At 45.6% G+C, this 26,131-nt stretch overlaps 1 protein-coding gene across 8 annotated transcripts in view; it reads right to left on the bottom strand.

Annotated features, from left to right (window-relative positions):
- Window positions 1-11,757: 11,757 nt before the first annotated feature.
- Window positions 11,758-26,131, bottom strand: part of HDAC7 (histone deacetylase 7) — a 229,121-nt gene continuing 214,747 nt past the window's right edge. For all 8 annotated transcript variants that reach the window (XM_081938922.1, XM_081938925.1, XM_081938928.1 and 5 more), the window contains 6 exons: window positions 24,880-24,977; window positions 21,228-21,346; window positions 20,102-20,235; window positions 17,897-17,981; window positions 14,716-14,848; window positions 11,758-13,657 (listed from right to left, as the gene is read on the bottom strand). In XM_081938922.1, the coding sequence (XP_081795048.1) occupies window positions 13,615-13,657; window positions 14,716-14,848; window positions 17,897-17,981; window positions 20,102-20,235; window positions 21,228-21,346; window positions 24,880-24,977 (612 nt within the window). In that variant the 3' untranslated portion in view covers window positions 11,758-13,614. The remainder of the gene's footprint in view (window positions 13,658-14,715; window positions 14,849-17,896; window positions 17,982-20,101; window positions 20,236-21,227; window positions 21,347-24,879; window positions 24,978-26,131) is intronic.

The raw sequence follows: 26,131 nt of genomic DNA, 5'->3' as shown, positions 1-26,131 counted from the left end.
GCTTTCACATTTAACCCCCACCCACTCACAACAGCAATTGGGCTATATAGTAATATCTTGCAACAAGGAAAGCCCCCTTATGATGGGAGGCTGAGAAACTGAGCTTGTGCTGCCTGATTTAAGACTCTCCCGGATGCTCTAAAATTTTCCAGGGGACTATGTGATGTAATAGAAGAGCCAATTTGATCTAGTGATTAAGGTGGAAGACTAGGAGGAAGGAAATCCAAGTTCTCATCCTGGTAACTTTGACCCAACCACTCTTTCTCTAAACCGCATTAACAGAGGGATACGATCAAGACGTGAGGTACTAATGCCACTCTATAAAGCCTTAGTAAGATCACACCTAGAATAATGCATCCAGTTTTGGTTACCACACTATAAAAAAGATGTTGAGACTCTAGAAAAAGTGCAGAGAAGAGCAGCCAGGATGATTAGGGACAGGAGACTAAAACATACAATGAACGGTTATAGGAACTGGGCATGGCTAGTCTAGTGAGGAGAAGGATCATGGGAGACATGATAGCAGTGTTCCAATATTTGAGGGGCTGCCACAGAGAGGAGGGGGGGTCAAGCTATTTTCCAAAGCACTTGAAGGTCAGACAAGGAATGATGGATGGAAACTGACCAAGGAGAGATTCAACCTAGAAATAAGGAGGAACTTTCTGACAGTGAGAACAATCAACCAATGGAACAGAAATTGCCTTCGGAAGTTGTGTGGGTTTCATCACTGGAAACTTTCAAGAAGAGATTGGACTGCCATTTGTCAGAAATGGGGTAGGGTCTCCTGCTTGAGCAGGGGGTTGGACTAGATGACCTACAAGGTCCCTTCCAACTATTTCAATCTAATCTAATGTGCGTGAGGAAAAGCAAAATTCCAAAAAATGCTCCTTAGGACCTGCTTTGATTTGTCCATTATAGTAATTAGGAGTCAAGATGGACTCAAAGATAACAAAAATAATAAAAGAGGCAAACTTGCTAATAAATAGCAATGTGTACCTTCCTCATCAATTGAAAACAGATCTGAAGAGGAAGGATTTGAGTATGGGGGTGAAGCAACTTCTTGCTGTAGAAGTCCCCAATGATCTTAGAGTAAAGAGAGTTGTGATCTAACAATATCTGGAGAAAGGTGCCTCACAAGAGTGCAATCTGTTCATCTTTTAGATATGTGCTGGAGCTTCAATAGCACAGTTGTGGCTACCATTTTGTCCTTTCTGACCACATCTTGCGGACACCTTGAGGTGTTACATCTCATTTCTAATTTGCTTTGCATCTGCATGATAGCCTCAGGACAAGTGAGGAACCTATTGCTTTGGGGCTGATATCAAAGTCACAAACAGGGGACATGGTGCTTTGGTTTTACAAGCTGCAGATACCTGATGAGACAACCCTTCTAAAACTCCAGTTTACGCAATCCAGTTAGATACTACTTGATTTTTTTTTAAACCCACAAATTCTCCATTTTTTGGCATTTTTACTCAACAATATCTTCTTTGGGTTCCCTATCTCACTTGGGATCATACAACATGCAACATCTGATAAGGCAATAAATGCAGGGGGGAGACAATAAGATTTAGAAGAGAAATCTATCTGCCACTTGGCCCATTCACCACCTTCTAGGTTCCACAGCAAAAGTGAATTTTGTTGGTCCATGTTGGAGAAGACTTCAGTGGCAGCATGTGGAAACCAGCAGGGCATTATCAGGTATACTCAAGATGAAAACACATGTAGGATACTGCAGAAAATGATATAAGATAAAACAAGGGTAAAGCTTGGTATGTGGGCCAGAGAGTCCCCTTTTCCATGTTCATGTTCTCCCAAGCTTCTTCACTTACATTGAACTGTGATCTTTTTCGACTCTCTGCTCCCCTGCTCTTCAAAACAGTTTCAGCTGCTGACATTAGCAAGTGATTTTTATTTGTTTGTTATTCCAACAGCCAGATTTCTTCATTCTGTCCTGCTTCTTCAGAGTCACTTCATTGTCTCTATCCTGAGTTAGCCACCTTGAATACAGGCATCTTGGCATGGAGATGCCATTGCACCAGTGAACTAGATTAGATGTTCCATGCTGGGGTACCAAATCTGTTTCCCCAGCACAAGGGCACCAATGCTCCTCACCTCGGGTTTAAGTTCTGGGTCAATATGATTTGCATGGGCAGAAATTCAAATATTGTTTCTTCTGGATTAGAAATGGGAAAACCTAGTTTGACAACACATCTGCAAAACAGAAGCTATGTTGCTGAAATCCCCCATGACTGGCAGATGTGGCTACCTGCTGCTCAAGGTGGAGATGTGTGGGATGGTGCCTATGCTAGCTGCAGTGAAGATGAGTATAGAAGATAGCAATTAATGAAAAGGTTAGTATAGCAATTTCCTGATTGGAAACTGGTTGGAAAGAAAGAAGTTGAGATTGTTCCCTATAATGCTGTACTTTTTGAATAAGCAACAAAAGGACACATCTTTCTATTGATTCCCTACTATAGTTTGAACTCACTTTTCTTTATAGCCATTCTTTGGGAAGGATCCCAGGGAAGACTTCCTAAGGGAAGTCCATTTGTGGTACTGAATTATGCATCAGTAGTGGGTTTCCACCTTCCTTTTGATGCCTTACAGCTGTTGATTCAAAGTCCAACGATGATAGTTGAATAGAGAAGCTTACATCATGGCAGGTGCTCTTATAAGAATCTGGCATCGAGTGCAAACTATTCACACGGTCTCCCTCTGCTGTCTTTTACATTCCTTCTTTATCCCATTTTCTTGGGTGCAGTGGTGACTTGGGTGTCAAAGCAAACCACTTCTCAAAGCTCTCAACGTTCAGCTTTACAATGAACCCCAAATTGTGGTGGCTCTGAGTCTGAGATCTCTAATATCAGGGGGCCTCCAATAACGATTGCCAATTGTGTCTGAATCATCCAGTAGCTGTTCCTGGATGACACAGGCTTCAAGAGTGCTTGTGGCTTTGGCTTGGTTGTGACTTGGAACCGAACAATGCAAACAAGGAGGCTTGCACCCACAGGATTTTTCCATCGCTCCATGATAAATGAGCAAAATGAGGTCCTTTGTATTCTCCGATTCTGAGAATTATTTCCCCCCCCCAACACTTTTCACTCTCTTGCATAATCTTCCATTTCCACTACCCCCACCCTGTGCCCCATGTTGTCTTGGCACTTTGATTTGCTATTTCCACAGTATCTTCATCCTATTTTTTTTTTTTTTGGCAAATACAACTTTCTTCCATCTGACTCTTTTGTTTTATTTTTGTGTGCGTATACTATAGACCATTTCTCATGATCCTAATAGAAATATCATTAAACATGATAACATTGGTCTATACACTTGCGTTTCTGCAAAGAATGAAGTTTGTACCCTTTGAGTTACATTAGTGTGATCATAGGTAAAGGTAAAGGTTCCTGTTGCACATATGTGCTAGCCATTCCCGACTCTAGGGGGTGTTGCTCATCTCCGTTTCAAAGCCGAAGAGCCAGCGCTGTCCGAAGATGTCTCTGTGGTCATGTGGCCAGCATGACTAAATGCCAAAGGCTCACAGAACGCTGTTACCTTCCCACCAAAAGTGGTCCCCATTTTTCTACTTGCATTTTTTACGTGCTTTTGAATTGCTACGTTGGCAGAAGCTGGGACAAGTAACAGGAGCTCACTCCATTATGCGGCACTAGGGATTCAAAGCATCGAACTGCCAACCTTTCTGATTGACAAGCTCAGCATTTTAGTCACTGAGCCACCATGTCCCTTTTAGTGTGATCATAGACCTGATCAATTATCTGGATGGTCATGAGAGCCATAGGAAATACCAATCTTTTGCTGCCATGTAGTGTTTGTCCATTTTCTATGATCCAACCGTAGTATGGAAATGATCTTTGGTGATAGAAATTACCTTGCCTCTTTTTAAAGCAACTTCACATAACAATGAAGTGCCATGCATACATCAGTAATATTTACCCCATTTCTCTAGAACCGATTCCCATCCTGGTATATGTAAATACATTTGAATTCATTTATGTGTACAATGCAAGGTGAGAATGACCTTGGGAGGCTGGTCCAGAGACTCTGCACAGTGGATGGTCTGATAAAAGACAGCATAATCCACAGCTATTTGGAGGTGGCGGAAGAGTTGTACTTTTAGACTAGCAAGATTGTGATTTCAGCCTTACCGGGTAGACCTACGGGAAACATGATCAGATCAGCTAGTTTTATTTTACTATAAAACTATTAACGGAGTCTTGCAAGTCTGAAAGTATGATCTCCCTGTTTCCTTGACCCACCCATCCCCTCCCACACAGAAATTAGAAAGGGTTTCTTTTGAGCCTTGCCCACCCGTTAGCCAGCTGTCCTTTACCTGACCATTCCCTAGACAATCTCTGATCCAGTCTCCCAAGGTCAACCCACATACCCTTGCAATGCATAAGAATGAATGAATCAACAATAATGAAAAATGTATTTTACTGTAGTCTCTCCGATTAACAGGACCCTGTCAAGGGACAGGGAAACCAGGAGATCTACACCAGGGGTGTCAAACTTGATTTCATTGAGGGCCACATCAGGGTTGTTTTTTTACCTTGGGGGCCCAGGGTGGGCATGGCCAGCTCAAGGTCACTCGTGTCAGGGGCTCCTTTGGTTAGGTTTAGGTTTAGGTTTATTGGACTTATATGCCGCCCTTCTCCCAAAGGACTCAGGGCGGCGTACAACATAAAAACACATATTACAAAAATTAAAAGAAAGATTAAATAGAATATCCCAAAAAACCCAATAGACATTTACAATCAGATTTAGAAATTAAATTAAAATTAACAATTAAAATTAATAATTTATTTTATTCAGGCCAGGCTGGCTTGCTGGAAAAGCCAAATTTTTAGGGCGCGCCGGAAAGCCCAGAGGTCGAGAATAATGCGAAGCTCCGGGGGCAGCTTATTCCAAAGGGAAGGCACTCCCACAGAGAAGGCTCTCCCCCTGGGGGTCGCCAGCCAACACTGTGGGATTGTCCTGGACGTTGGGAGGCTACCGATGAATGTAGGTGGTCTCGCAAGACCCAGGGGGGGGTCTAAGCCATGGAGCGCTTTAAAGATCATAATTAACACCTTGAATTGCACCGGTAAAACAACCGGCAACCAGTGCAGGCCGCCTAAAAGGGATGTAATATGGGAGCACCTAGGTACCCCCATGACAACCCGTGCAGCTGCATTCTGCACCAGCTGAAGCCACCGGGTGCTCTTCAAGGGAAGCCCCATGTAGAGAGCGTTACAGTAGTCCAGGCGAGAAAGGATGAGGCCGTGAGTGACTGTGCACAGGGCATCCCGATCCAGGAAGGGGCGCAACTGGCGTACCAGGCAAACCTGGTAAAAGGCCCTCCTGGTCATGGCCAACAGGTGTTCTTGTAAACTAAGCCATGTATCCAGGAGGACTCCCAGATTGCGGGCCCTCTCTGAGGGGGCTAAAATTTCTCCCTCTATCACCAAAGATGGTACAAGATGCACAAATCGGGATGACGGGAACCACAGGCACTCAGTCTTGGAGGGACTGAGCTTGAGCCTATTCGTCCCCATCCAGATCCGTACAGCATCCAGGCATCGGGACATCATGTCGAGGGCATCGTTTGGGTGGTTTGGGGTAGAGATGAAAAGTTGGGTATCATCAGCATATTGATGATACTGTACCCCAAAACCATGGATGATCTCGCCCAGTGGTTTCATGTATATGTTGAACAGGAGGGGTGAGAGAACCGACCCCTGGGGCACCCCACAAGTGAGGCGCCTCAGGGTGGGTATCTGCCCTCCAGTCAACATGAAGTGTGATCCATCTGACAGGTAGGAGGAGAACCACCGCAAAACGGTGCCCCCCACTCCCAACCCCCTGAGTCATCGTAGGATACCATGGTTGATGGTATCGAAAGCCGCCGAGAGGTCTAATAGGATGAGGACAGAGGAACAACCCCTGTCCCGGGCCCGCCAGAGATCATCAACCAATGCGACAAATGCCGTCTCCATGCTGTACCTGGGCCTGAAACCCGACAAACGGATCCAGATAGGCAGCTTCATCCAGGTACTGGGGAAGCTGACGTGCTACCATGCTCTCAACAACCTTCGCTACAAAGCAAAGGTTGGAGATCAGACGATAGTTGACTAAAGAGGCTGGGAAGGCTTCTTAAGGAGGGGCCTCACCACCGCCTCCTTCAAGGCGATGGGGAAGAACCCCTCTGTCAATGAAGCATTGGTAATTGCCTGGAGCCAGCCTCGTGTCACCTCCCGGGAAGTAAAAACTAACCAAAACGGACACAGGTCCAGCACACAAGTGGCAGCACTGAGCCTCACCATAATCCTGTCCATGCCCTCAGGAGTCATAGGGTCAAACTCATCCCAGATAGTTTCCACAAGATTCATCTCCGACAACTCACCTGAATCTACCCAGTCAGAGTCCAAGCCTGTTCGAATCTGAGCGATTTTATCCTGCAGATACTGAACAAATTCCTCAGCCCTACCCTGCAAGGGGGTCTTCCCCAGTTCCTTGATTAAGTAAGGAGTGGGTCACCCTAAACAGGGCAGCTGGGCAGTTATCTGCAGACGCGATAAGAGCGGAAAAATGTTGCTGTTTTGCCACTTTTATCGCCACTAAGTAGGATTTAATATGAATTCTTACTAGTGTTCGGTCAGATTCAGTCAGACATGGCGTTAAGCGATACCAGCCAGAGACCTGGGTCCTGTAATCCCGAGCACCCAGGGGTGTGAGAGGGGCAATGAGGGTCAGAGCGTGCGATCGCTCTTAAACAGCAAACCTGCATCCCCCAGACATAATTTGGCCCTAAGCCCCCACCATATCTGCCCCTCCCATATACAGTAGAGATGGCAAACCCCCCACTGGAATGGTTTAATGTCTCCCCCGGAATCCCAACCCTTTCCAGCACTCCCGACCCATGCCCATTAGTTAGCTCTGGCCTGTGTCCTGGCAGACTCCCCCACAAGTCTGTCTGAGCCATCTGAATCAAACCCCCACCCACCCCTTAAAATTTGATTTTAAAAACCCTGTAAAAAACCCCTAAGGAGCCTCTTCTTCCCATGCCACCTCTCGGGATCCCAAGACCCGTCATTAAGGAAGCGTCTTGATAAGCAAGAAGGCCATCCCCAGGAAAGGGGGAGTTCCCAAAGAGAGTAAAGTTTTGTCGCAGTATAATATAGAGGAGAGTGTGGCATCAACCAAAACAGAGTGACATAACAGGGAGATGGAATGGGGAGATGACATATCCATGGGGGAGGGCAGCTGACAGTGTTCAAGGGGATAGCGGGAGGCTTATGTCCATCATAGCCATGGTCGATGTTGAAGACAATATGTAAGGGTAACGGTCAGATATCAAAATCGCAGCAGAAGATAAATTGCGGGTTGGTGAAGTGGCCAATGATGGTGGTGGTGAGGACAGCAGGGACAGCGGTGGCTGCTCCAACAACTCCAACAACTGAGCTCCATCCATGCCAACCGCACTCATATCCGTCGCCGGGGCTACACTCCGTTAACCCAGTCCATAGTGTCACAAGGGGAGGGGCCAAATGGCACAGTACGGTGGCCCAGGCAACGGCGGTTATACCAGTGGGGGCCACAACACAGGAGCCCTCCCTTCCAACCGTGCCCACACCAACTACCGAAGCCATCTTCCGCTGGCATCAATACCCATGCCAGCCGCCTCAGCCACTCCCTTAATCCAGTCTTTCATGTCCATAAGCTACCAGGAGTTACCGGGATAATACCACAGCATGGGTAGTGGCAGCAACAGCGGCAGAAACCCCAGGCAGGGAGCCCCGCCGCCGCCAATGACCACACCCACGCCAGCAGCAGAAAAACACACTCCATTCTCCATTCACCACCAACCGCCCCGTTTCACTCACAATGTTCCAGCTACAGGGCAGGAAATAGCAGCTCAAGGGTACCCCTGATGTCCCAGGAAGGTCCCATAGCTGGACCTGGAACCGACGATGGGGATAGGGTATCCCCTGCATATCCTGAGAAGGAAAACCATCTCCCTGAAGTTGTCCTCAAAAGTGACAAGACACCATCTTGGGCATGCGCAGAAGGGGTTTGGTGGCCTGAGCTCTGTGCCAGTGAAAATGGGCTCCAATCTGTTTTCGGTTGCGGCAATATCCTTCAACTCTCTGCCAATGAAAATGGAGCTGGAGAGTGCTGCGTGTGGCCCTCTGAGCTCCGTTTTCACTGGAAGAGGCACCACATGCCAGTCCTTTGCTGTTTCCAGGGGAGCCCCATGGGCCAGATCTAAGCACCCCATGGGCCAGATGCTGCCCGCGGGCCTCGACACCCCTGATCTAGACAGTTCAAATGGGTACAAAGATTTATTGTAAGCTTAAGCTCTCTATAAGAACCTGAATTACTAATGGTCAAAGCAATTTGGCGGTAGATATGGAATTCAAGGTGTGCTGGACTCTTGCGGGCACCAAGGAATTCATGACTGATGATATGTTTGACCCCTTCCTTGGGCTCAGTCTGGTCATCTCCTACAGACCCCAGTCAAAGACCTGCTTGAGATCTCCACATATACAGTATGATAGAACGGATAAGTAGCCTCCTTGTTATTTTTTCCAGCACTGTTTTAGAAACTATCATGACATTACAGAAAACTAACACCCTTTGGGACCTGGGAGGGAAACTAAAAACTTTGTGACTTCACATGAAACTTAACCAATCATTCAGACTGAATAATGGAATGACAGATGTAATCCTCTTACAGACTTTCCCTCTGTGCTTGATCTCAGCATCCTGGTTTCTTCTCAGTGTTTCTGGTTTAATCAGGAGACCCCCCCCCCTTCCCCAACATTTGAAGTTTTTAAAACATGTTATTGGTATTCTCATACTATTACAGTGAGTATAGCCAATCACAAAACCTCAATTTATCAGGAGACATACTGGTAAGATTGTTCCAGTACACACAGACACACATACTTCCCATGAAGCTTTCTACCATGTCATCTTCATTTTTTTCCTGAGGTGTGTCTATGGGTATTTCCAAATAATGACATAGGCTCCAGCTTAACCACCAATCAAACCAAGTTGGGCAGAAAATACAAAGAGCACCAAAAGATATTGTTGGGCCTCTTAGTTCCTGTTGTTGTTAGTCGCAAAGTCATGTCTGCCCCATCACGACCCCATGGACAACATTCCTCCAGGCCTTCCTCTCCTCTACCATCCTTTGGAGTCCATTTAAGCTCACGCCTATTGCTTCATTGACTCCATCCAGCCACCTCATTCTCTGTCATCCCCTTCTTCTTTTGCCCTTAATCGTTCCCAGCATTAGGCTCATTCATTCCAGTGAATACTTCCTTGTCATTAGTATTTGAGTTTCATCTTCAGGATTTTAAGGAGCAGTCAGGGTTGATCTCCTCTAGGACTGACCGGTTTGATCGCCTTGCAGTCCAAGGGACTTGCAGGAGTCTTCTCCAGCACCATAATTCAAAGGCCTCAATTCTTTGGCACTCAGCCTTTCTCATGGTCCAACTTTCACAGCCATACATTGAAACTGGGAAAACCATAGCCTTGACTATAGGCACTTAGTTCCTACATGTGCTTTATTGCAGACCCAGGCTATGAGTTCTCTGTTCCAAACGTTTGATCCCTGCTGTTTCTTATACATGATTTTCTGACTAAAAGGCTTCAAGGAATTGTTAGAAAAGAATGGCATTTCCCCATGCAAAGCTAGTACCATGGGACAAAGATGAAAGATGCCAATTAAAAGAATTACAGAGCAGGACATTGGTTAACTGAGCCATTAGGGCATCATCTTCTCTGTGGTTTGGCCAAGCTACGACACCCATTTCCCCTCTGGTTATATGTATGGGATCTATTAAATTGTTTAATACAATTGAAATATGATCTAAAGTTATGTTTTTCCAAATGGGCAGGGCTGAATGGGATTGAGTGGAGCTAATAGATTTTAATGAGTGTGATTAACAAATGGGTGGGTATCACTAGCCCAACTTCAAAATATCTATGGCTGCCTTTTGTTTACTTGTATTACTGATACAGTTCAAGGGCAATCAAATAATCATTTCCAAGGAAACCACAGACTGAAACTTCCCTCATTTGCTGCCTGACAGTTTTGGTCTTGTGATTTGTCATTTGACTCCCCAGACATCTGGAGAGCGCCAGGTTGGGGAAGGCTCTACTACAATAGGGTTTTAAAAAACCAAATAAACAAATCCTCATCTTTTGTTTCTATTCATCCTTCCCTTCAAAGGCGATGTGAACTGGGAATGTGTAAAGGGACACTGGAACTTCCAGCAATTAATATTCATGCTACATTAAGGTTTGTTTCCCTCCATATTCTTAAGAATATTCTCCATTATGGGCAGACTGATTGATAAAAATAATTCCATTTTTCTAGTTCATGTTGAAATATCACACATTTCTTTGACTACGCTGATCCTGCTTGTTTGCACACACAATTTGGTTGGAAGCAATTAAAGGTTTTTATACTTCTTTGCTTCTCTTCCTGTGGTACCCACGTGTGCTCTGTCCAGAGCTGGACCCTTGATCCCCTGCCCAGTGAATAGTAGATTGTCATGAGTGTGGCACATGTCAACTCTCCTGTATTTTGCACAAAGACAGCGCACAGAACCCTGGGGGTAATTGTGCTGGGTCCCCTGCCCAAAGGATGATGCTTTGTATTTGCAGAAGTAAATTGAATCAATTATTTATACCAACAGTCACCACCCCTGGTGGTCTGCGAGAAAAGTTTGGTGGTCTGCAGAAAAATTATTTGCATTTTTTATAATGCACTAAGTCAGGGGTGTCCAAACTTGGCAACTTTAAGACTTGTGGACTTCAACTCCCAGAATTCCCCAGCCAGCAGAGCTGGCTGGGGAATTCTGGGAGTTAAAGTCCACAAATCTTAAAGTTGCCAAGTTTGGACACCCCTGCACTAAGTACTACTTATCTTTTTAAAAAATCATCAGTGGTCTGTGGGATTTAAAATTATGAATTTTCTAGTCCCTGAGGTCCAAAAGGTTGGTGACCCAACCTTGTGAGATGAAGGCTGGAGTTGCTTCTTCTCCCCTTTTTTAGCTGTCTTAGGAGCCTTTGCAGGGAGCTCCTCAGTTGCCTCAGATACTATCCCTCTTTTTCTTGAAGGCTGGGCTGATGAAGGACCAGCTAAGGGGCTGTCCGGAGGAGAGACTTGAGGAGAGCCCACTGCCCCCATCTCCAGCATTGGAAGCCATTACAATGAAAGGGGAAAACAGCCACCCTTAAGGTTTTGCTGACAAAGAAGCCCCGTTACCGACCGTTACTTCAAAATGGTGCCCACCATTTCGCGCCAAAAGAAACTGCCTCTCACTTTCAGTCAGGCTTAAAATGGCGTCCGCAGCTATCCCTGCGAGAGAAACAGCCAGCGATCCTTCTGGGGCTTTGCAGCCGCTGCGCTGGACTTCAGCCACAGGGTTACCACCCTTGGGCTTGTCACCGGGGCACTTCCAAGCCGTCCGAAGCCAAGTCTTGTAAGTCAGGGGTTCCCAACTCCCTGGGCCACGGACCAGTATCATCCTGTGGGCCGTTTGGAACTGGACTGTGGAATCATCCCCTCCCCTCCCCCCCCCAGACCTTTGGGACCACTGTGGTAAGTGACCCCTTGAAGTTCGTCTTTAACATTTCAACTCCAGACTCACCATTTGGAGGAACTTAAGTAGGATCAGGGATTTCAGGTACAACTGGTAAACCCCCCCCCCCCCCAATAGCCACACAAAGTCTAGTTTACGGTCATGTTCAATGCTGTATGTTTACTTTCTTACAATGTCAAGAAATTTTTGATCTGATACAACACAATCTGTTTCCAGGTCATTAGATCCTGTCAGTCTGGGGATGGCATTGTAATTTCTCTACTCACGGATTTCATTTGGGAGGGGAGAGCACCAGAATCTGCCAGATACAAAAAAAAGACATTGAGCAAAAAGAAATCCATTGTCTGCATGTATGAAACTAATGGCTGTCTTTTCAGGGTAGGGTGCTTTTCAAAAAACACTGCTATTCACAGCACTCCGACTCCGTCTGGCTTCATCTGTTCCCCACATCCATGGGGCGAGAGGAAGCTACAGTGGGAAGATTCACGTTGCTGCGTGGCAGGACAGATCTGAATTGTGTTGCTGATGCTGGAGGAATGTGTACGTGAATGTCGTCACATGTCTGAAAAATAATTCTGCTTTTGGCTGCGAGGGGGGGGAAAAAAAGCAACATACTTAGGACTATAGCAAAGGCTCAATTTACTGGGTGGCTTAGATCCAGCACGTGGTATATATTTTACATCCTTCTTCCATACCTTGCCCAGCCTCCTCCCCCAAAAAATACACAATCTCACTACGAACAGTAAGAAAGACCCCTTTGAACACGACAAATGTCCCGTGTGGAAGATGCTTCAATTTAGGAATGTGTGGATCGTTGTCATGGTGCCTGTCACTCACATGCTGGGAGGCTGCGACTGAACGCAACTTTTCAGCACATGCAGACCTCAATGGATACGAAAGCAAAACAGATATGCCCATTTCACATGAAGTGCCTTTCATCCGTAGAAAAGTGGTTGTGCCAGCAGCCTGATCAAATTAGAGTGAGTTATCTTCCATTATCCCACCAAGTGGATAGCTATGGAAGGTATTAACTCCTCATTTGAATAATAAGGCCCTTGCATAGGCACTTGCGTTGTTGTTTTAACAGGTACAGAAAAAGAAATCCCCAAGAAATGAAAGTTACAGGGAATTCAAATGCCACATACTGGTTCGGATAATAGAGGAACAGTCTATCTTGCTCACAGTATCCATCCCCCATTCCCCACCCCTGAAGTTTACTCTTTGGAATAAGGCTGCCTACTTTTATGGATCCGGACAAACCAACCAGCCACAAGCACCACAGGGCTATGCATTTTCATAGTGCCTTGATGCTGGAAGAATGGTCAAGTCAAGGACTCAAGTCCACAAGGAGGTGCAATTTGTTCCCACAAAATCCTATGGAAGGTAGAACAAAGTTTGTGCCTGTGTGATCTGTGTAATAGTGCAAATTAAAAAGGTCCAAGACCAAAAAGGTGTAATTAGGACAGTGGTTAGTAGGAACTGGGCTGGGTCAGTCCTATAAAGGTATTGGCTATTGTCTGACATCCAATGTTTGTCTTCTGAATGTTCTCTCCATGCACAGTCCAGCTCCCTTGATGATGGGACATCCTCAACCGAGGGGCCAAGTTTTACTTTAAAAAAGGAGAATGACTTGGGCTCCAGTACAGCAGGGTCACTCTATGGACATCTTTGGTTCTGGAGGGGAAAGGCACCACCCAGACATCAGAGTAAAATGTCCAATTTGGCAGTCCATACAGCTGCTCTCCTGTGTCCTCTGTTTCTGCTGCTTGCATTGGCAGAGTTGTGCACGTGGTAACACCCCAGGTGTAGCTATTAATCCTGGAAGGTCTACCACATGCCTTCTTCTACAGAGCCTCTCTGCCTGCACTTGGGAGTCAGTTTTCCAGCTTTATAGCTGAGGGTAATGTGGGCTTTGCGGCAGACCGGAGCCAGGACTGTGATACAAGTAACAAGCCACAAAGAATGATGTGTTCTTGGTGGAGGATAGAACAGCTCTTCATTGGTTCATGGGCTCTTCTTCCATTGGTTCTCCTTGCCGCCTAAAGCAGAAAAAGCCAAGACATTAAGGATTAGGAAAAGACACTGATCAAATCCAAGCTATGTCACGTGCTTGGAGATAAATAGGTCAAACATTCAAGTCCTGCTTGGGACTTGTAGTTCTGGGAGGTGGGAGAAAGTCAAAAGAAGCAGAGAGATCTGTCTGTCAGAGAGCTGAGTTGCCCCAGGGACCTACCTACCTACTGCATCATAAGGCAGGTCTGAGATGTGCCTCACATAGGATTGCTCTTGAAGGATTTCCCAAAAGTGCAGAATGTCGCAGAAATTTCCCCAAATACAACAGTATGGAGCAGTATTTACATGCTTGTATTAAACAGTTTGGGGATGGGGCCAGGATAAAGTTCAATCTGACCTTAAGGTAAATTCATTTCTGTCCCTTAGATTTGGCTCTGGAGAGCAGGCTCTTATTTTTAATTAGAGGGATGCAAAAATAAGTAGAAATTTGGGCAAACCCTAGCCATCTATCTTCCACATGCTTCCACAGCTGCTACACTGAAGACCATCCTCCCAATGGTTTTAAAAGGTGGACTGGAGAATACGGACTTAAATTCATGTTTCCCGGATCCCAATCAGTCAATGTTATTTGTGATGCTGGTTTTATTTATTTTTTCCAAAACTGTGGCTCTCCCCTTCGGTCAGACTTGATCTACTCTGCACGCCTCCCTGAACTGCAATTTGGACCCGGCTCATCTTGTAGGCAGATGCACCACAGCTATTTTTCAATTTGCGAGATGTCCCAACATCTTGAAAGTAGCGCTGCATGCAGATGGTAAAATGGGGGAATGTTCCTTCTGCCCTTATGGCAGGGAGCGTAGAATTAAAATGCTCCGGCAGGCAAATAATTCTTCAAAATAAAAAATGGGGATGTGATGGGGTCAGCCTTTGATTGGTGCTGCTGCCCAAGACCATTTTGACTTCAGAAGCCCCTCTCGCCTGGCTAAGTTAGTCTTGGCAGCTTGGCTTCAACATTTGATACCCCTGCAGTTTCCCAAAGCTACATTGCAGACCGGTGGTTTTAATAATTAAGGGACACACTCACTTTTTTTCGGCCATTACAGAAAGTGAGGCCAGTGCGGTCACTGTCTCCACCTCTTCCACGTCATGACGCTGGGCTTCCAAAACCGAATACCCCACAGTGGAGGCAAAACGACGTACAGAGCTCCAGTACTGGCCTAGAAGAGAAAAGGCAGGATCAGTGTCCGCTCTGGCAGAGGGACCCACCTTCACTGAATCACACAGTGTATCTAAGGTTCCAAATTGAGGGGACTTGCTTTGAATCTTCGCCCCCTCCATACAAAATCAGATGTGTCGTAAAAGCACCGGGGGATAGTTAAAGGCTCAATATAGCAAGCTTGGAACATACCTGGTGCTTTTTAGCCCTTTTCACAATACCAGCTGGATTCTAGCTATTCCAGATCAGGGCTATCTAGGAACTATTCAATTTTTTAAAAAAATGTTGCAGTTTGTGACTGCAAACTGCACACAATCGGAAGAATCTACCTTTCTTTCCACAGATCCTAAAATTGCATGGGTAGTTCATCCTTCTCGCCTGGAATTCTTTAATTTTCATCACAAATTTGGGAGGCAGACTGGGCTGAGAGGTTTTTTTTTTATTTTTTTACTTGCATCGGAGTCTCTCGGGCTTTAACCTGTCACTGTACCACTCAGTTTCTATATTACTGCTATACTAACAATAGTGTTATTGCATTGAAGAATTTGTTAAATATGGTCTCTGAGAATGTCCTTGGGAGACAGGAGGAGGAGGAACAGGAGTATCAGGCTAGGCAGGTAAAAGGCAGATTTGTCCACAAAAAGAATCAGTGTGTTAAATGTATATTTACCGACAAAGAAATAAAGGTAAATTCCTTGTCGATAAATATAAATTTAACACAAAAATAGTTTGTTGCGGAAGTGACTCCCTGCGAAGGGTCCTGGATTGGGGCTGAAAGGCGAAAGCGGAAGCCCTGTCAGGCCTGCAGCCATATTACTCTTAGAGCTTTTGCCTGCCACACTTTCTATTATTCTACAATGCATTTTCTATTGTGGGGAAATGGGAGGGAGGATTGTACGGAGTAGATGCTATGTAGCCAAAACAAAATTCTTTCTAGAAAGCCAAGTTCATCCTTTGTCTTTGCACCTCTGCACCTGACCGGGATTGGATGGTTGGAACTGCCAGCATGGCAGTGGAAGATTGGACCATATGATGGGCTTGTGGGTGTGGGGTAAGATCTTGAACTTTCAACTACCGTATTTTTCAGAGTATAAGACGCACCAAAGTTTTGAAGAGGCAAATTAAAAAAAAGTAGGTAGGTAGATAGAGGGAGAGAGATAGAAATACAGTAGGTAGGTAGGGGTAGAGAGAGAGAGTAGGTAGGTAGGTAGGTAGATAGAGGGATAGAGAGAGAAATACAGTAGGTGGGTAGGTAGGGAGAGAGAGTAGGTAGGTAGGTAGGTAGCAGTGGTGGGTTTCAATTTTTTTAGAACCTCTTCTGTAGGTGTGGCCTGCTTTGTGGGAGTGGCTTGCCAGACATGTGACTGGGTGGGAGTCGCTTGCCAGCCATGTGATGGAGTGGCTTGGCAGTCATGTGACTGGGTGGGCGTGGCCAACTTGTAAAATGTGGTGAAGCTCACTTAACAATGCTCTTGCTTAGCAACCAAAAGGTTGGCTCAGGAACGCTGGCATTTGAAGCACGCAAGTCTTAAAGCTGTCAAGTTAAAAGACCCTTGCACCCCTAACCCTTTAGAAAAAAAACCCCAGGGATATTCAAACTTGACAGCTTTAAGACTTTAAGGTTTAGATAGGACTCTTAGAGGCGGGTAGGGCGAATGGTGAGCCAGCCAATCAGTGAGCAGCGGGCGGGGCAAGCGTGGTGCGGCCGGGCGGGGGGAGGGAGCTGGAACCAGTTCTAAATGGCACGGTACATTTGTGGAACCTCTTCTATAGATGAGGTTAGAACTGACAGGAACCCACCCCTGGGAGATAGGTAGGTGCATTTATCCATGTGCAGGAGAAGGAAATCACTGACAACCTAAGACTTGTTTCTGCTGGCACAGCACTTGTTCAATGTAATTCTCATCAATCACTCTAACTAAAAAGCTTTCCGAAAGGGGGAAAAAAGGTTTTTGCACTCTACAAACTTCCCCCAAATGGACTGTTTTTCGCAAAAACGGGTCTGTTTTTTTCAAATAAAAGGCATGAATAGCCTGGGGGGGGGGGCTTGCAGAGTGCTTCTGGGGGGATGGGGGCCCAAAAAAAGAGCAAAAAATGGCCCGTTTTTTGCGAAAAGGGGCCCATTTTTTTGTCAAAAAAATTGCATGCATAGCCTTATGGAGGCTTATAGAGTGCTGCTGGGCGCTGGGGGAGCAAACATCAGCCCATTTTTTGCTCATTTCTGCCCTTCCCAGCCCTCAGGAGCTCTCTGAAAGCCTCCATAAGGGTATGCACAGCCATTTTGGTGACGGGGTGGGGCTTCGGGAGGCACAAAATTGCTGTATTCGATGTATAAGACGCACCCAGATTTTCAGCCTCTTTTTGAGGAAAAAAGGTGCATCTTATACTCCAAAAAATACGGTAGGTGGGGAAAACTGGAAGCTTTCAGATTTGGGTTTTCCCAGATGTGCCAACATGGCTCTCTTGATAAATTGGAACCTTGAGCAATACTTCGCCTTGGACTCTGTTTTAATTTTGGATGCTATTTGGAACCCTGACAAGCCATATGCTCTGTCCCATATTTGGGTAGACCAGGTTGCCCTGATAAAAAAAAATCCACTTAAAAAGAATGGGTGTGCGGCAAATATCTCAGAAGTGGCCATTCCTAACTTTTTTGGCTGCAAATGCGATGCGCATTTGTAAGATTGGTATTTTCAGATTTGTAAGATTGGTATCAACTCTCAGAGGCAGTCCAGACAAGAGGTTCTATCTATGAGTACTAACATTATTGTAAAGTTACAGTAACAGAAACTTGTAAGTCTGAAAATACATCAGTCACCTCTTGCCATTACAAGGCCCAGGACACTAGGGAGGGCCCCTCGGAGACATTAGCCACGGTCCCATTCCTTCTGCAGGCTAAGCTGCCTCTTATCTGACCACTGTGTCTCTTCCTCCTATCTCTCAAAGGCATTCCTGAAGACCACTGCAGTGCCAAGCAGCGGCTTGTAGCAGTTCCGCTCTTCCATGTGCCCACTCTATGCATCACAATAAGAGGAATCCCTCCACTTACTTTGCACCTGGATTACCGCCTCCAAGGAGTGCACAGCATTAGGGCTAGGTTTCTGCTGCAAGATCTCTTCTGGAAGAGGCTCAAGCTGTGGAATAAAAAGAGGGTTATCTGTAAGTTTGGAGCAAAGGAGGCAAGAGAAGGGGCCATAATGATATCAGCAACTGAATTGTTTGCTAAGGTGCACTCGTTAATGTATGCATGCCGAAAGGCAACTGCCAGCAGGCCACAAAAAATAAATTTGAAGGAGGATCACCGCTTGGTACCAGAATATCATGGCTCTAAATCAGCCGGGATGTGTGTTTTTTTTCCAGTGAATAAACAAAATAATAGGATTTCCTTGTAGCTCTCTGTGAGTAACTAAGCTGGACTTACTTTCTTTTAAATAAAGAGGCGTGTTTAGAATGAGTTATACAAAACCTCTGGGAAAGATTGCCTGGACTGCAAGCAATTCAACCCACACCCACCTATTTATTTATATACGCACCCATGCAGACACATATAAAATATAATCAATAGGGAAAGGAGGAGAGGATAAGGGGGGGGATCTTCATTTGGGGGGGAAGCGTGACCTGCAGCTGTGTGAAGTTGGCAAAAACAAGGACAGAGTGATAAATGGGCATGGAGACGTAAGTTATAGATCTGCAGCCAGGCACCCTGGGCTATATCTTTGGCTGTCATGGTTGATTAAATGTATCAATGAAGGGACAGTTGGCTTGGTAAGGAGGTTGTAAAACTGAGAGGAGGAGAAAAGACTCCCGCCAATTTAAAAAGCAGCCATCATTGGAACTAATTTGGATTTGAGAAGTTATTAATATAGGCCGACGGCCAACGTTCTCGTCCCAGGAAAAGGTGTGCAAGGGAATGGTGCTCATTCAATTCCAGTCACTTTGGAATGGAAATGATTGTTCTCAGTCCATGTTGATCTTCATTCAAACCTGATGTTGGAAAGACTGTTGAGCATTCTTGAGGCATGACCCTTGCCAAGAGAAGAGTGGGGAGTTTGATAATTCTCTCGGACATCTGAAGCAGCTGTGGAGGTCCTGCATCAGTGCCCGGGTGAGGTAATGGTTGGGATGAGGGTGAAACAACCAAGACTCAATCCAGATCAAATATTCAATATGTTCCAAAAAGGAATATCTACTCTCTGAATTGTGGACGCAGAGCCCATATCCTCCTTGAGACCTTTGAGCCGAACTACTTGGAGTGCCCAGCTGTGAGGAGTCCTTTGAGTTTTTCCAGTAGCCACCTGATATTGGCTGGCAGAACCACTGGTTGCCACAGCTCATGACAACAGAAACTTAGCGATCATGATCAGGATTGCTAAGGTGGAGAGCTTTTCTAATCACCCTGCCTAACATTTGTAGAACTGAGAGGGACCAAATTTTCTTTTTCTCCCCAAGGAATCTTCTAAAAAACAAAAATAAATCACTGTTTCTGACACCTGCAAGGGGAGGATCTCCATGGTATCCCCTTTCCTCTCAGTGACTCTGTTCCAATAGCACTGGGGGAAATGTGGATGTGTCTGTGCATGGGCGGTGTTACAGAAAGGGGCTTCCTGTGTACATGTGCATCCAACTTCTGAACCAGGAACTCAGAGGTGGGTTGCCAATTTTTTTACCACCAGTTCAGGTGCACTCCTGCACACGTGATGCTTCTGCGCATGCACAGAAATGTCCGGGCAGATGGGTGGAGCCTCTCGCCACCGCTACTACAAGTTTGCCCAATCAGGTACGAATCGGCAGCAACCCACCTCTGCAGGAACTGATGGTATCATGAGTTATCATGAGACTAGTCTGCTGGTCTCTTTCCTGGCCTGGGGGATCCTTGGCACATATCCATCTTGTGTGCCCATTTCTGGACCAAAAGATCTTCTTGGCCATTCATGCCCTGGTCACTTCCTGGTGGGATTATGGAAATGTATTTTGCTTGGTCTCTTGAAGACCATCCAGAAATTACAACTGGTCCAGAGTCTGGTGGTGATTGCAGTTCTTGTCACTCCAGGGTTTGCCCAAATTACACCACTGCTGTGTGAACAAGCACTGGCTTCCATGTTATTTTCCCCTGAGTGCAATTCAAAAAGTTGATTATCTCCTTTAAAGTCCAAAATGGCACAGGATCAGATAATTTGTGAAACTACTTGTTTTCTGAGAGTGTCTACTCATTCTACCAAGTGAGACAGGCTGAGGCTGCACCAAATCAACTCACCTCGTTACCCAGCAGAGCAGACACACAAGCTTCCGAAGCATCACAAATGGCGGTCAAGTCATGGCCTCCTTCCAGGGCTAGAACGAGAGCCCCACCAGCCACATTCATCAACTGCCTGGTCATATAACCGAAACCTGCAGAGGAAACCAAAAGTAACCAGGGAATCAGACAAGAGTGCAAGCCCTTCCTGGCTGAGACTGAGGACATCCTTTCCCCTCCAAAAAATGAACAGAAGAGAAACCTTTTGTGAGTCATCTAACTCTGCTCTCACCAAATTTTCTGGCTTCCTGAAACCCTCTCCACGTCCTTTCTCCTGCTAGAGAAGGTGTTCTACATGTTTCAAGGAGGATTGTATTGTTTTCTTGTTTTGCATCTGTAAAGATCTGGTCTTTAAGCCAAGCCTATAACTGGGTATTACAAAAGAAAAGCCTGCACACCAGAGATGGCATTCAGCCAATTCTCTCTGGTAGCGGCGGCTGCAGGAGGCTCTGCCCACTCCAACATAACGTGCGAGCGCTGTGCGTGCGCAGAAGCGCACACTCACATTTGCGAACCGGTAGGGAAGGTAAGTGAATCCCACCGCTGCTGCACACACAACTCTGCACACACAACTCATCTTTGTCATAATTCCGTGATGGCAAACCTATAGCACGCAGAACCCTCTGTCACCAGCTGCTCTTCTGGTTTCCGGTACGCGCACGCACGCCAACTGATCTTAGTCTGTGCTGGAGCCCCGGAAACCCAAAGACCAGCTGGCTGGCGCATGCATGCACACGGGCCAGCTGGTCTTCAGGTTTCCGGGGCTCCGGCACACACCCGCGTTCCGGTTGGGCACTCGATGCTGAAAAGGTTTGCAATCCCTATCATAATTGGTTTCCTTTCACATGCTTCTAAAGAATCATGAAAGGAAACTTGAAGAAAACCATTATATGGTAAGATATCCTCTCTGACGCATTCCCTCTTAATGATCATTCAAGCTCTCAAAAGTATTGCCCTAGAGATTCTGCAGAGTCCTGAGGCAGCAGCTGGACAGATGTTCTCTGTGGGCAAAGAGCAAACTGCCCATTCTCACATCAGAATGTCCACCACTCTTAACTGATCAACTGCCACCTTGAGGGACCCTTACATTTGGCTGAGACTTTGTAACCCCCCAGCGGAGGAGGGTGACCATCGGCTGCATCAAAGCCTGCAGATACCAGCACCACATCCGGGGAGAACTCTTGGGCAATTGGCATCACCACCGTCCTGCAAAGGAGGAGGACATGAAATTAACATTCAGAAATTAAATTAAACCAGGATGGTTAGCATCAGCGACTCTCTGGACTCCTTGGATGCGTCAGGCTTTTATTCACAACATAAATCATTGCTTTGCTTAGGCACCGTGATGGGCCAGGATGGAGCATGATAAAGAAAAAAACAATTTTATACATGTAATTTTCCATTTATACCAGTTCCGCAATGTTGCTAGATCTCTTTTATTGTTTATTATTATTTTTTAATGCAATAATTCATTTCCACGATACGCTGAAGTATAAAAGTGAAAAGGACAAGAAGTTGTGCAACTAGGCAGAGTGTTATACTAAATAATTTAAAATATCATGGAAATCACTACATCTCCTGAGGCCCATGTTAACACTGAGGTTGAACAAATCTGGATTTGGCCCCTGCCTGAATGGAAGAGAGGCCATCTTGAGATAATTCCTGCCCTGTTGCCCCCCCCCCCCCATCCCAATTCATCCCACTTCTTTCAATGGGACATAAATTCAGTTAGTTTTTTAAAAATGGGACACCAAAGTATGACTCTTCCAACCACATGTGATGTTCAGCTACATACAGTTTTCCCTCAGGAAATTACTTTTTAACAATCCTTCATACCAGATACATTCTTGAGGGCTGAATCTGTCTTGGAGAAACAGTGTGTGCTCTGTGTGTGTGTGTGTGTGTGTGTGTGTGTGTGAGCCCCCCCCCTCCCTCCAGCATTTTTCCATTTTCCTCTTCAGCATTTTTTCCATTAATAAACATATAAACAATTTTGCTCAAGTGGAAGATAGCAATTTTAGCAGGAAATCCCACCCCAAACCTCTCTGGCAGATGAAAGGTATAAAACCTCCCCTTACCCCCACCCTTGACCGCATTAAGTTTTAAATCCAACCCCCCCCACCCCCCAAAAAAGAAACAAAGCTAAACAAACGAAAATAACTTTGGTGAGAAGGTAAACTGAACGCAACTCAGCATGGGAGGTGCCTGACCAATGGCCACCGGCCCCAACCTCCTGCAACCTCTAGTACCAAGCAAGAACTGTGTGTATAATTTCAGGCTCATCAACACACAATCGACGAAACTGCTACTTCCTCCCCACCTCCAAGAAAAGCAGAGATTTTTTTTTCTTGTTAAACAGCAGACTGTCGACCTATATCTCCCTTCCTTGGGCTACTATTCCAGGCCCTGTTAACCGGTCTGAGTTTGAAAGCAGGCCCGTGTGCTCTTCCCACAGAAAGCCATCATCCAGCCCGCCTTGTGAGACAATGGCAGTTTAAGGCGGCTTGGAACAGCTCCCAACCAAGTCAGGGAGGAAGCTGCCTTGGCTTGGAACTCCTCCCCTGATGCACCGCCTCATTCCCAGACCTTGTACGTGGAGAGAGCCCGACAGGCCTTCCATCTTGCCCCACTGGGACATAAAGAGAATCTCATCCGTCAGCTAGATCGCATTTGGCAAGCGGCTCAAAGAGGCACGGGGCCTGGGAGCTGCATTTCTGTGTGGAGCAAAAGTGGGGCTATGTGGGGCAGGGGAAAGAAACTATTTATAGAGCCCTTTTAAGTGCAATCAAAGCACATGTGCTGGGCAGCTGTGGGCGGGTGGCCTTTTGCCAGAGCCCAGGCTTGGCACAGTTAGGTCTTGCAATTCAAAAGGGAGACTCTGCCAAGGGCTGTTGGTCTCGCTCATCAGGCCGGAAAGGCTAGCTCTGACCATATGGCATTCCCAAGCTCTACTAACTCTTGGTTGGGTGGTTTTTTGGGGGGGGGGGTGTAAGAGTCTCACCAGAACACAGCTCCTCGGCGTGCTATAGAGTGGTGATGCAGCAGAGCAATTCAAAATGCCAAAGAGATGCCTCAGTATTTGCAGGAATGATTCTTTTAAGGCAGTGGTTCCCAACCGTTTTTTTGGCCATGCCCCACCTAAGCATCTCTAAAATCCTGATGCCTCCCCTGTGACGTATAATTCTTACTTTACTCGAAAAGTAAGCTCTACTGATGCAGAGGAAGCCTAAAAGGCCATTAGCGTGGTTTACACAAGGTTCAAAATGCCACCATTAAAAATCAAATTGGGAACCACTGTTTTAAAGCAAAGGTGGACCCCTGGTAAGCTCCAAGGTCTCAGGCAGCTCTCAGGTCATCTTTCTGTAGCCGCTTAGTTGCTTTGTCTGTCATAGCTACAACCTTAAGGCAGTTTCCAAAACTAAATTTGAGATGGAAACCCTAGAAGAGGTAAGGAAATAATATTTCTCTTGAACGGGATGTAACTCCGCATTGCTTTCCTACATTACTGGTGGCACCATACAATTGCTAATGGCACTTCGTACTCCAGACATGACCTCTAATTTGGCCTTAGGAAACTCAAATAAGAATGAGAAAGTCTGTAACCCTAACCTAACCCTAACATACAACAGAGCCCCTATCTCTTACCCCGGTCTTCTCAGCAACATGAGGATCATAACATTGACCTGCCTTACTGGATGGTTGCAGAAAAATTAGCAAAATAATGTCTGTAACAGGAAGGTGACTTGCATATTCAAAAAAAAATATATGCTATGAGTATATGGGAAGCTTAGCAACACAGGTCTCAGCAACCGGGACGATGATGGCACGAGGGAGGACTCTTAACATAGTGCCTCTGTCATTGACTTCACATCCTGGGGAGAAACTATATTATAACAGCTCTGGGTCACAAAGGAAGGAACTGAACTGGTTTGGTCTTTAACGTTTGGTAGGAGCAGCCAGGACTGTGGGCCAATGGAGTGGGGAGAGGAGATGGAGAAAGTGTGTCAGAGCTACCAGCGGAGGTGTGCGTGCAACTTCTGACAACCCAGGAAAGAAAGATTTACAGCCTGATCCTATGTTTAATCATGTTTATTTGGAAAAAATCCCACTGGACTTCATGAGCCTGACTTCCAAGTATAAACACTCTTAGGCTTCCTTCCCTGACTCTGAAGTTTTGCCCGCCCCGTTCCCTGCCTTCCTGTCCCATATGATGAAAACAATCAGCCAAGAAAAACAGGCATGCTTGCAGCCCTTTAGACAATGTTCCTACAGGCTACTAAAAGTAAACTTGTTCAAATAAATCATCCTGCCTACTTTGTTCCTCAGTTCTGATCTTTGGCGCTCGGGCAGCAAAGGGTTCACATCTTACATCAAACGATAAGCTCAGCTCCAGAATTAGCACAGGAGCTATTGCAAGGGAGGAACAAAGCACACTTAAATCTAGCCTTAAAGTGGGACCAAACCTGCCAGATGCTTTCCTTGAATCATCCTCAACATGATGCCAGATGAAACAAGTTGTCATCTCAGACATCTGGGGAGCACCAGCTTTGAGAAATCTATCCTAACTCAGCTTGCCTGTTCTTTTCTTCCTTCATTTCCCCTCCTCCCCCCCTTCAGCTAAAAGTAAATTGTTCCATTGCATCTAAAAAGTTATTCAGAGCAGCCTTTGCCAACGTAAGTCAACATGGCCCTATTGAAAGAATAGGCATTGTATCAAAGCTTGAAGCAGGAGGGCCTACCGGAAAGCTGCCAAATACTCTGGATCCCCCATGGGGGGTTCAAGGCCTCCTGTCCAAGCCACATTGACGGTGAAACCTTCTCCAGCCCCAGAGCCCACCTGAAAAAGAAAAACAGGGAGTAAGTCAGGGCCCCACTGTTGAGATGATCGCATCTCCAGATCAACTGAACAGCCTCACTGCAGCCATGTAGAGGATCCTAATGTCCAAGGCAATTAAACTAAAAATATCCCTATCTTAAATTTATTATATTGATAGCACCGGATAGATGACCTGCATTCAATAACAGGAAAATAGCAATTTGTGGATGCTTCCTTAACTCCACTGTTATGGTTTTGCTTCTGGTGATCTTATCGTAGTGAATGATCATGTGCACTAAACATTTATTTTTGGGTGTGTGGGTGGGAGGCATTCTTTGGAACACAAAGCATATTCACCATAAACTGGGAGGGAAGCCCGAGTACTACATTTTCCTATGATAAGAAATCAGATTTCACATCTTTAGCTATTCAGATACTTTTTTCCCAACAAAACCACAAATGTCTTAGAATTAAATGACCCCTTCTTTGGGAATTCTTCCTCTGAAATACAGCATTTATTTACTGCATTCCTTTAAAAAAAACCCTCAAAGCAAATATTCTCCATTTGCCCCATAAAAGGAAGCTCATAGGTTTTTCCAAGGAAAAGTGTTTTTCTATTATAAATTTAACTGGGCTACTTCCTGTACTGGATGAAACATCAGAATCAACTCCAAAATTCTCCCACAAATGTCATTTCAGGAAATAATTCCTAGGTAATGTTAATATAGATTTCCGCCCCGCCCCTGGAAAAAAAAAATCCAGTTAATGAGGGGGTGAAGGTTATATACAGAAGAATGTTCATTCTAAACTGGTGATTTTTAGAAGAGTAGAAGAACCCTTCTGCACTATTTCTGGAGTGCTGAATAGCCTTACTGTACATCAAACTTACATACGGTATCTTTTGGGAATCAATTCCCAAGTACTATTCTAATGCACAGTGTAGGCAACAGTAGTTTTCCAAATATTCATGTGCAGTGTTATGCTTAAATGTTCTTGTAAAAGAAAAATGTTCAGTTATTTTCATGTGCAGAAGTATACTGATCTTCCACTCTTTCTTTCCTGCAAAAGCAGAAGGTCCGATTTTATAAAATTCAGGGGAGGGTGGTGGCGGCTAGGTTTCCACTATACTTGTGTGGCATCCCATAAGTGTGGGAGACTGCTTGTAAGTGCTTATT

The sequence above is a fragment of the Natrix helvetica genome (genome assembly GCF_964273705.1).
Source record: "Natrix helvetica genome assembly, chromosome: 1".
Lineage (NCBI taxonomy): Eukaryota > Metazoa > Chordata > Lepidosauria > Squamata > Natricidae > Natrix > Natrix helvetica.
The sequence above is the reverse complement of the archived record's forward strand: the minus strand, read 5'-3'. Positions and strand labels throughout refer to the sequence as shown.